We start from the raw sequence: 12,186 nt of genomic DNA, 5'->3' as shown, positions 1-12,186 counted from the left end.
AACACGGCTAAAACATGGGGTTGCCAGAATTCTGATTTCATTGCTCATTGGTTAATTTGATACGATCCACATGCATGGAGGCCTTTTGAAAGAAATTTTTAAAAGAGGCAACAAACAGATCAATGACTAATTCAGCCTTTAACTATGACTAAAATCCAGTTTTTTGGCTTAATGTTTGTTTAGGAACAAGATTATTCCATCAAAAGAAAATTATTTTCGTAAAATGGAAATTGGCAATTTACCCATTGAAGTCTGGGAGAAACTCAAATGTCTACATTTCCACTGGGAATGAATTCTGACAGCCAGGGGTAGGGAGCGCTGACAGTACAAAAGTAACCACCTGTTACCCAACAGGAGAGGAAGAAGCCAGGTGGGACACATCCCCCATAAAGGAAATTTGAGCAGTCTCCTGGCTTCCTCTGGGTTACAGGGGAGTAGGGAAGCTGGCAGCGGGGAGGTTGAAGAAAGGAAATCTGAGCAGGTTTCTTAGCTATCTTCCATGTGGGGAAGGCAGGATGAATTGGAGAGACGGCAGAACAGGAAGACTGACAAGAAAAGCTTATGCATGTAAGGCACATTTAAATGATTAGAATGCTGAGAAATATACATAACTCCTCTGAAATTATAGGGATGCCTAAATGGATATGAAACCAGGAGTTGCCTCAGTTACTATAATTCTAGAAAATTTAAATGTCCAGTAAAATGTTCTAAGAACATAGCATTTGCAGAAAATAAACTTTTAGACATAGAGGAAGCACAAGAACAAAGAAATATGCTACTGAAAATCCAAACCCTTAAGGCTCATCAAAACGAAAGTTTTAGCTTTTTGTGACATGTCTGATATCAAACTAGGTAACAAAGAGTAATATTTATTTACATTTTCTCCTTTCTTTCTGACTCTCTCTTCTCTGAGGTAAAAGAAGAAAATGAACTATCCTAAAATAAAGATTTAAGGAGGGGGAAAAAGTCTATAAACAGAATACCTGGGTCAATAATCATCATTTGAGTAGTTGGAAATATCCTATCAATTTAGAGATTAACTTAAAAGGGTGCAGCAGATTTAATATGCAACCAGCATATGCCATGTTTTGTTCTAAGAGCTTTACCTATATTCCTCATTTCAACCAAGTGAGGTATTCTTACCCCCATTCGGCAAAATAAGAAACATAGGAAGAAATAGTAGGTAACTTTTCAAATTTATAGCACTCCTCAGTCATAAGCCTGAGATTTGGCAGTAGGCTCTGCAGACATTCTACAGCAATATGCTGTGGTCAAGCAGCATGAACGATCCAAAATAAAGCCAAGATTCTGAAAAGAGTTTTGAAAAAAATAGAATGTTTCTAAGAAATTAAGTACGCATGTCACAAAACTCTGACAAGCCTTATCAGACTCTATTGATTTATATTAGGATAAAATGTTAACAAATAGATTATTTCATTTCTAAGCCTAGAGCTAATTAATAATAACAAATTTAGTGGGGTGTTTTGAGAACTGCTGGGGAAAGACAAGGACACTGATAAAATAAGAAAGATAATATTGGGGTAGATTATCACTTTACTTTCTCTTGGTTCCAAGTGACAGGAAAATTAATTCCATTCACTTAAGGAAAGAGAATGTAACAGTTTATGACTCACCTATTTGTGAACCCTAAGTCATAGGAACTCCAGCGGCTCAAATATAGGACTAGGACTCAGTTTCTCCCCTTCATCTTCTACTTCCAGGCATCTCCAACACCTCTGGAATCCCCCCTTTTTTTTTCAATTTCAATAAAAGCAGAAAGAAAAAGTATACATTTTGCTCCTCCAGTACCGCCAAAATGGTCTCAATGATTGTTCTTAATTCTAGTTGGCCCTGGGCACAGATATGAAACAAACACAGCGGTCACAGGGAGAGGAAGGCTGGAGTGAGGCAGGATGGATTCTTACCTGAAATGTTCACCCTGAGGTTGCAAGAGGGTTGGTTCCTTTAAAAAAAAAAACCCGGGGGGGGACACCTGGGTGGGTTCAGTTGGTTAAGTGTTTGCCTTTGGCTCAGGTCATGATCCCTGGAATGGAGTCCTGGAATGGAGTCCCCACATCAGGCTCCTTGCTCAGTGGGGAGCCTACTCCTCCCTCTGCCTGCCGCTCCCCCTGCTTGTGCTCTCTCTCTCTCAATCAAGTAAATAAATAAAATCCTTAAAAAATAAAAAATAATAAAAATAAAAAAACTCAGGGTGTTACAAAAGAAGAAATGATTAATTGGTGCTGAGAAGGAACTTAAAAAAAATGAAAACAAATGAAGACAGACAAATCTATTTTTTTAAAGATTTTATATATTTATTTGATAGAGAGAGATACAGCAAGAGAGGGAATGGGATCATGACCTGAGCTGAAGGCAGATGCTTAATGACTGAGCAACCCAGTCGCCCCCAGACAAATGTATTTTCAAAAATGCAAGCATAGGGGCCGAGTGCCGCCAACATGGTGTTCAGGCGTTTCGTGGAGGTTGGCCAGGTGGCCTACGTCTCCTTTGGGCCTCATGCTGGGAAGCTCGTCACAATTGTAGATGTTATTGATCAGAACAGGGCTTTGGTTGATGGAGCTTGCACTCAGGTAAGGAGACAGGCTATGCCTTTCAAGTGCATGCAGCTCACTGACTTCATCCTCAAATTCCCTCACAGTGCCCGCCAGAAGTATGTCCGACAAGCCTGGCAGAAGGCAGGTATCAGTACAAAATGGGCAGCCACAAGATGGGCCAAGAAGATTGAAGCCAGAGAAAGGAAAGCCAAGATGACAGATTTTGATCATTATAAAGTCATGAAGGCAAAGAAAATGAGGAACAGAATAATCAAGCTTGAAGTTAGGAAGCTACAAAAAGCAGCTCTCCTGAAAGCGTCTCCTAAAAAAGCACCTGCTGCTAAGGGTGCGGCTGCAGCAGCTGCTGCAAAAGTTCCAGCTAAAAAGATGGCCGCTGTGGGCAAGAAGGCTCCAGCCCAGGAGGTTCCTGCCCCGAAAGCTGCAGGCCAGAAGGCAGCACCTCCAAAGGCTCAGAAGGGTCCGAAAGCTCCAGCTCAGAAAGCACCTGCTCCAAAGGCATCTGGCAGGAAAGCATAAAGAGTATAAGAGGTTATTAAAAACGAGTAATAAAGGTTCTTTTTGACGTGCTAAAAAAATAAATAAATAAAAATAAAAATAAAAATGCAAGCATAGGAACACAAAAGTCTAGCTAAGCTTCCATTATTATTTAGGTCTAAGCAGCCTCAAAAAATTCAAATTCAATGCATGGAGTAGATATTCCTTAAAAGCATGGCTTACCTTGAGTTTTCAAAAAGTTTCATGTTCAAAAGATAGAAGATATCAAACAGGAAAGTAGAAATAGTATAAAATCAAATAGGTTAGCATCTATGTATTGTTGACTATGTGCCAGCCATTGGAGTATATCACAACAGCTCTATAAAGAAGTATTATTACAATCCCCAATTTATAATGAAGATTAACATGAGGCCCAGAGCAATTTCCCAATAAGATTCAATTATTTACTTGCACAATTAACATGTAAGAGAATGGTGATTCAAATGCATACAGTATCACACACTTTGACAAAATACTTAATATGAGAGCTTACCTTGGACTCTTTCAAATATAATTTATTGCTACTCTCTGTGCTCAGTTCTTTTGATTTTGACATGATTCCTGAGCATCTACTATGTGCCAGGCATTATACTACACACTCAGGATACTTGGGTTTGTAATTTATACTTACATTCAGTTCTTGAGTTTGTCTGTCATGCATTCCTTATTCAAAGTTTAATTTTTATAGTCTTATGAACTTTTTTATTAAATATCTAATCCTAAGTATTAAAATAATAACAACACCATATTCTTATGACTGCTAAATGGAAAAGAAGAGAATTAGTAGCAGTAACAAAGAATTCATTTTCATGCCAGATAAAATATTGGATGCCAAAATATGTTAACACTTCAAGCTGTTAAATATCCATCCATCAGTTACTCAATAGAGATTGGCAGGCATTTTTATGAGGCATTATTAAACAATTCTCTGAATTTATACTTTTGTGTCTACTCATACAATGTAGAAAACAAAGACAGTAGAAACACACAAAGATCTTTTATACAACTGAAGACCACTGCAAGTTCCAATTAGTACAGTAATTTCCACATTTTCCTTTATCTTGGACTTGTGTGAAACTGATTTTATAGAAATTCCTTTACATGTATTTGATCCATTATTTTTAAAATAAGAAATCAGATAGCAAAGGGAAATACTAACTTGTAAAGACGGAAGTGGAAAAAATAATTTTCTGTGATTTAACTATTTAAGAAGTGTGTGTATATATGGCAAATTTGGGGTGGGGTGGGGGACATGAGGGAGGAAGGAAGGGAAAATCCATTGAGATTTATTTCACTCTAGGTTTCCTTTGACTTTCTTCTGTCCCTGAAGTCTAGGCAATGTTTTCACCAAGGACATTTTCTTTCAAAGTTGAATAACAATTTCATTATCATCTTCATGTTTCTGTTTTCATGCTGAAAACATCTTAGTTTCATAATCAAACCTCTCTGGGTCTGGTGGCTCAAAAATTATTTCTTCTGGGGGCGCCTGGGTGGCTCAGTCGTTAAGCGTCTGCCTTCAGCTCAGGTCATGGTCCCAGGGTCCTGGGATCGAGCCCCGCATCGGACTCCCTGCTCCGCGGGAAGCCTGCTTCGCCCTCTCCCACTCCCCCTGCTCGTGTTCCCTCTCTCACTGTCTCTTTCTCTCTGTCAGTTAAATAATTAAATAAGATCTTTAAAGAAAAATTATTTCTTCTGTTTCATGGAAAGGTTTCAACTCCAGGTAAAACCCTTACCCGGCTTTAATAGATTTACCAACCCTAGAGAAAGATAAATTGCTCCAGGCTTCCTATGAGTAAATGTTGAATGCATTTAACACATTCATTCACCAAATGGAATGCAATGGGTAAGAATCTAGACTGCAGAGTCAGAATTCTTGGGTCCAACCCCACTATGTTAAAATGTCTCAGTCAGTTCTGACTGCTACAACAAAATTCCAGAGATTCAGTGGTTTATTAAAACCAGAAATTTATTTCTCACAGTTCTGGAGGCAGGAAGTCCAAGATTAGGGTGCCAGCATGGGCAGATTCTGGTGAAAGCCCTCTTCTTCCCGGTGGCAGACTGACAACCTCTTGTATCTTCACAGGGCAGAGAAAGTTTTTTTATGGAAGCACTAATCTCATTCATGAGGGCTCTGCCCTCACATTCCAATCACATCCCCAAAGCCCCACTTCCTAATACCATCTCACTGGGCATTAAGTTTTCAACAAATGAATTTGGAGGGGACATAAACATTCAGACCAAAGCTGTTACTTAATAGCTGGATGACCTTGGGATTTATTTAACATTTCTAATCCTTAATAGACTCATCTGTATACCGGCCTCTGGGGTACCCTGTGTGTCAAATATTCCACTTAACATATTGCCTAGTACAGGAGAAATGTTAATAAATGTGTATTATTACAGCTATTCTTAGTTTCATAACGATAAAATATTTTTTTAAAAAAGAAGATTTGGATAAGTTACGTGGATCCACAAAGAATGGATAGGATTTCCACAGTGGAAAAACCGAGGAGGGGGAGGTGTTGAACAAAAAAAAAAAAGAAACAAGAAACCTCAGCAGAGGCATGGTGGCTAGAAAATAACCAATCCATTGAGGCGGGAAGATAAAAACGCTTATCCTCCTCATGCTGGAAAGAACGCTGGAATCACATTTTCCCCCTGCCTTGGATTGGTGGCCCTTCTGCATGTGCTCAAGGAAGCCTTGGTTTCTTTCAATACATCACAGATACACAGCAGCAGCCTCAGGCTTGGAAGAGCAAACGATCTACGTTAAAATCCTGGTCTTGCTACTTACTTTTGTGCAACCTGGAGGGGGAAAAATTAATTTTTCTGGGTCTTGGTTTTTAACAAAATGGGAAAGATACCATTTTGCACAGTCTTCTCATCATTAAAAATAATGAAAATCTTAATAGCATCAACAACTACTCTTGAACGAGTGCCAGGCTCTGTGCTAACATCTTTGCCTCCATATTTTATTTAGCCTCTTCAACTTCTCCAGGATAATGAATGAAGAGTGGTTATCATACCAGGACTACCTGTGGATTGAGGGCCCCAAACAGAGGCCACCAAGAAAAGCTATTAATCATAAGAAATAAAATGAACACCTTTGAGTTTTTAATAGATTATAGAAGGTGGGGCTGAAGACAAATTTTAACTAGATTTCTGAGCAAAGAGACTCCAATTTACATCTAAAGTGTGATAATGTTGTCCTATCCTCCTCATAGCATTGTTGTTAAGATAAAAAAAAAAAAATACTACACTGTAGAAGACTCCTGATCTTAAAATGTGTAATAAGCCTATGAATCAAAAGGTCAGTTAAAGAAAAGAACAATAAAAAAGATACATGAGTATTTAATCTAACAAAACTTTTTAAAATTAACCAAACTTTTTTTTTTTTTAAGATTTTATCTATTTATTTGAGAGGAAGGCGGGGGAGAGAGAGAGCGCGCGCATGCGTGCGCACAAGAGGGATGGACGGGCAGAAGGAGAGGGAGAAGCCGACTCCCCGCTGAGCAAGACTCTGGGATCATGACCTGAGCTGAAGGCAGCCCTTTAACCCACTGAGCTACCCAGAAGCCCCTAAAATTAGCCAAACTTTTGATGCAAGGCCAAGACATTTCTTTGAACACAGGTTCACTGATTTGAAATCTGCATCATCTCTCTTATGAAAAGCGCACCACAACGCATTTGTGAGATTTTCACATTTGATTTCTTCAAGTTGGAGCAGTGGAAAGACACTTGCAAAGCAACCTAAATTATAGACTTAGAGTTTTCCCTCCACTTTTTTTTTTTTACAGTTGTCTTGTCCATCTATATGCTGCAGCATTTTTTAATGGTGTAGAACATTCATGCTTTGCAAAGCACAGAGCTTATTTTTTTTAGAAACAATCTCTTCTTCCACCCTCATATTTAATTGGTTTTATTGATGCTTAGTTAAATTACATAATGGCTCTAAAGGGTTGGCATAAATGAGTTTGGGAGCCACCATGCTTGACACTTGGTAAACGTTCAGCTCATTTGATAGGAGCAGGGATGTGTAGACATCTAGAGAAAAGCCTGCTAGTCATGAGCTTTCAGTACACTGTGGGCTTCAACCATATGACTAATAGAGAGACTGGATAGTATCATTTAGTCTCGCAGTTCTGTAAGGAGATATTAATTAAGAACATGGCTACTTTTTGTTAAAGTGTATAATAAGCTCTTTTATTAATTTGAGAGAAGACATATTTCCTTTGATCATTCTTCTATGACGTAAATACACTTCAACATATTTGATTTTACACAAAGAAAAAAATTCCTAACCATATAAAAATCATTTGGGTCTTAGCAGCAAACATGAAAGGACCACCCATTCAAGATAAGGGATCTTCCTAAAAATGTTCTTTATAGTTCATCTTTCCTTTGCCCATTCACCTTATTTGTGTTCCATTGGTGGCATAACACAGCCAATCAGAGAGATGCTTTGGTTTTTATACTTCTTTCCACTTTCATTTCAAATACCCACTGTGATGTTGCTCAAGGACTCACACACACACACACACACACACACACACACACACACACACCCCAGAACAAAACAAAACAGGATTATTTCCATTAAAATCAAGGCCTGAGAGAGTGGTCTCACATGAGTCTTCCCAGTCCCCGTGCCATCCAGTTTGGGTTAACCAGGTCATGAGGCTATTCTGCAGGCAGGTTTAAGAGGGAAATGCGTGGCAGGGTACCACTAGACCCAGACATCTAGAGACACCATTGGTCAACCATCAGATCTCTTCTGTATTTATACTCATTTAAAATCCATTACAGTAAATACTGAAATCTCTTTTATTTTCAGCAGTGGAGAAGTAATGTTTATTCTCTAGATTGATGAAAAATCAAACACTAAGATAGAATTTCCTTTTCTGCCAGTGAAGAATATGTGGAGGTACAGGGTAGGAAATACCTTAGTCCCTCAAAAAGTGATGGAGTGTAATAACCCTAAAACTCAACGTAAATATCTGTTATTATTCCCCAAGAAATTTGATTGCCAGTGTATTCTTCTTTTCTTGCCATCCACATAGAATCCTTTCATCAAATTGGCATTCAAATATTAGAATGATATGCCTTAGAACTACGGTTCATAAGCAAAGAAAATGAATAAGAATTCATAACACCTTAAATTGTTTGTTGGTTGTAAATCCAAGCCTTTTCTTTTGCTGTAAATAAGCGCTAGTCATCTACCTTTTGCGGAATTAGCCAACTGGTTTGTCAGCTGTGGTTGAGTGCATTACATCTTCGACCTGAGCCTAGTGAGAAATATTTTTAATCCCACCACATACATGTCCTATGAGCACGTCCACTGGTCCTGAACTCTGCTTTTGCATTTAGCAGAAGGAAAAAGAAAGCAAAATACCATTGATCATCAAGCACCAACCAGGTTAGGCACCAGGCTAAGCTTTTTATGGATAAAGTGTTCTTTCTAGAATAAAGCATTTTGAAGGGGTAGTAAGGTAAGGAACCTGAACAGTATGTATTTTAGAAATTAACTAATAAATGCTTACAACAAAAAGAAAAATATTTTTTTAGTTTGAAACAGCAACCGAGGCTTGAATTACAAAGCTCTCTGGGGACAGTAATTTTAGAGTGGCATAGGGAAGAAGTAAGAATGATGACCCAGGAAAAAGAGAGATTTTTCAGCATTAACAGATCACACAACATACAAAAAAGATCTCAGTGTCCCTCTTCCTTCTAGCTTACTCTGTCATCAGGACTATCTTCCTACTGTTCAGATTATGGCATCGGAAGAAAAATCGACTGAAAGTCTGACCAAGACTTAGATGATAAAACCACTTACTGTTTGTGTGATTTACTGTTCTGGTTTAAAGAGTAATGTCCCTACAAAGAAACCAGCTGCTAGGGAGTTGCTAAAATAAATCCAGAAAGAGGTTCTAATAGTTAACTTTAGTAGCTACTTTCAACCAAGCAGACAAAAAAACCTCCAAAAAACAAAAACAAAACAAAACCAACCAACCAACCAACAAACAAAAAGTTTGCTTGATTAAAAGACAGAACTGAATAAGTGAAAACAACCCAAAGTTTATCAAGAAGAATGGATAAACAAATTATCATACAGTCACACAATGATGCATTACTCAGCAATGAAAGGAACAAATACACAAAAATTTAGATTTCAAAAACATTATATTGAGTAACAGAAGTCATAAAGAAGTATATGTGAATTTGTTTCTATGAAGTCTGAGACAGACATAAATAACAGGGATAGAAATCAGAAGAGTAGCTGATGGCGAGGTAAGACTCTACAGAAAAGGGGCATGAGGAAACTTTTCAAGGCGAGGGGAATGTTCTATACTTTCCACCAATTTATTTTCACTGTGTAACAAACCATTGCAAAACCTCATAGCTTAAAACAAAATTCACTTTAGCTCATGATTTTGTTGGTGAGCTGCATAATTTTTGTCCTCTGGACAAACTCAGTTGATCTTACGCATCTTTCATACGTACTGCTCTATATGATTTGGATCCTGTAGGAAGGGCCCTTTCATGTGTCTGGTTGTTGGCCAGCTCCATGCTGGGTTTCCTTCGTTCCCCTCCAGGTGTCCCCTCCAGCAGGATAGCTCAGGTTCATTCATATGACCATCTTGGGATTCCAAAGGTTTGCAGCTATTCTTTCAATCTATTTCAATCTTGATTTAAATGTTATTTACATGGGTGTATACACATTGTCTAAAAGTATACTCAAAATCAGTGCATTTTACTGTTTGTAAGATTTATCTCAAGGGAAAAAATACTAAAAAAAAATACATATAGGCCTTTGAGGTGGAATTATCAATATATTATGATATATGGCTTATCATTTAGCATTAGTTTTGTAATAAGAAATAGAAAGATCTGGGGCGCCTGGGTGGCTCAGTCGTTAAGCGTCTGCCTTCAGCTCAGGTCATGATCCCAGGGTCCTGGGATCGAGCCCCGCATCGGACTTCCTGCTTGGTGGGAAGTCTGCTTCTCCCTCTCCCACTTCCCCTGCTTGTGTTCCTGCTCTCGCTAACTCTCTCTCTGTGTCAAATAAATAAATAAAATTAAAAAAAAAAAGAAATAGAAAGATCTGACAGATTTAAACAATAAACAAGATATATTTTTTAAATAAAAAGGCCAATTATAGCTGCAGTTGTGGTTTGATCAAGGCTCTAGTTCCACTGTTCTGTAATTACCTCTTCTTTGCTATTCTTATATAGGAGTAGGCTTTGTTTCCAGATTGACCGTTTTTATTGTAGCAAAATATCTATAGCCATCTTAGGCCTTACATCTGCAAACTGTCCAGAAAAGGATGCCGATTCCCTACCATAACCAACAAACAAAAGTCAAGGGACCATTGGACCTACTTAGATCCTAAGCCTAGACAGAAACTGAAAGAAGCCTGGGTTACATACTTATCTATGAACGAATCACTGTAGTAGGTAGGAGTGGACAAGTTCAGGGTCACGTTGACCAGGACCAACCCCTGAAGGTAGGAGTGAATTAATCCTGTCCTGATCCTGATCCCTCTGAGCATACAAGAGACAGAGTAGAAGCAGGCTTCCCACCGAGCGGGGAGCCCGATGCGGGGCTCGAACTCAGGACCCCGGGACCATGACCTGAGCCGAAGGCAGACACTTAACGACCTAGCCACCCAGGCACCCCTCCAGGCAAGTTATTTAGTCCCCTGTGAGCCTCCACCTTCTCATTTAAAAACTAAGGATATTAGCATTTCTCTCACAGTGTCATTTTGAGAATGAAACTTCAAGGTATCTGAGTAAAACCAGTGTCCAGTTCTTCGAGTATTAGTCACACTGAAGCAACCGTTGTCACAGTGGGTGAGGAGGACCTGAATAAGAGGATAAAACTGAGGGAGAAGTTTTTTTTTTCTTGTAATGACAGCTTTTGAAGGGGAGAAAAAATTTCAAGTATTCTGTAAGCATCCACTTTTATGTCCAGCAACAGAGTAGACACAGATGGTGGTGCAAGAGACAGAGCTTCCTTCTTTAAGGACTTCACAGAGTCAGTGAGGAGGTAAGACAGGTGCACAAAACACAGGCAAAAAATAAGCAATCCAAGAGCCAATGTCAAATAAGCAATGTGGTTGGAGCCATAATGGGTCAGAAGCATTTTACAGAGGTTGAGCAGGGCTTCAGGGAGGAAATGAACTGACGCTGTTTCTGTAAGAATGGCTAGATACAGAAGAATGTTGCAGTCTGTCCCTGGAATCCTAGGAACCAGTCAAGCTGGGTCAAGGATGACCTGCTATCCACAGCAACAAATACTTTCTGGCCCTTCCTCCATGATGTGCCAGAAGAGCACCCCGAAGCCTAAAAAATGCAACCAGTGTAACAACCTGAGGTGAGGCGATATGTGAAAAAGCCAGCCAGACATGAATCACCGACTCCACATGAGCCATGGGCTTTAAGGCCATACCTAATTCAGAACAAAGTATAGTCAGAGGATCCAAGGGAAGAACAGTAGGCTACTCTCATCATTTAGAGCTGGTAGACGTGGCCATGGCTTAAGGTACAGAGGGGCAGGTCACTCAGGACCATGCTGACGATGTAAGGCAGTTCCAGAACTGTAGTCATTCCCAGACTAGCTACTGCTTTAACTGGGACTTTCTCCAAGGTTGGAATTTCAAAAGACAGTTGCACCATAAACACAGCATCTTTTTTCTTTTCTTTTCTTTTCCTTTCTTTTCTTTTTATTTTTCTCCTGAGAATAAAAAACTTGGAACTCTCTGAGTTTTAATTTCCTCACTAGGAAAATGAAGAGGTTGGACTACAGTATCACCGTAAACATTCTTCCTCATTTTTCTGCCATACTGGAATTATTCTCCATGTTCTTCTGAACACACTCTCCTCAGTTGACCGTTGGACATTATCAAGATTGTCCTTGATCAGTGAAAGTAAAATTTAGGGGGACAATGAGAACAAATATTAGCAGAGCACACTCACATGCATAGGGTCTTTGTGGTGACCCCAAGGAAACTCTGAAATCCCTTGTAAGAAAAGATTTCAAGAAGATAAAGCTGTCTTCTGTAAATCAGGCGACTGGC

General features: G+C 39.1%; 1 protein-coding gene across 1 annotated transcript; it reads left to right on the top strand.

Moving 5' to 3' along the window:
- Positions 1-2,449: 2,449 nt before the first annotated feature.
- LOC112823356 (large ribosomal subunit protein eL14-like) lies at positions 2,450-3,139 on the top strand. Its single transcript, XM_073893168.1, has one exon. It carries the CDS (start codon positions 2,460-2,462, stop codon positions 3,090-3,092), a length of 633 nt encoding a protein of 210 aa, XP_073749269.1. The 5' UTR covers positions 2,450-2,459; the 3' UTR covers positions 3,093-3,139.
- The last annotated feature ends 9,047 nt before the right edge of the window (positions 3,140-12,186 follow it).

Source organism: Callorhinus ursinus, unplaced genomic scaffold (genome assembly GCF_003265705.2).
Source record: "Callorhinus ursinus isolate GAN/ISIS: 27379988/994484 unplaced genomic scaffold, GSC_fseal_2.0 scaffold5, whole genome shotgun sequence".
In the NCBI taxonomy this organism is placed as follows: Eukaryota; Metazoa; Chordata; class Mammalia; order Carnivora; family Otariidae; genus Callorhinus; species Callorhinus ursinus.
The sequence above is the reverse complement of the archived record's forward strand: the minus strand, read 5'-3'. Positions and strand labels throughout refer to the sequence as shown.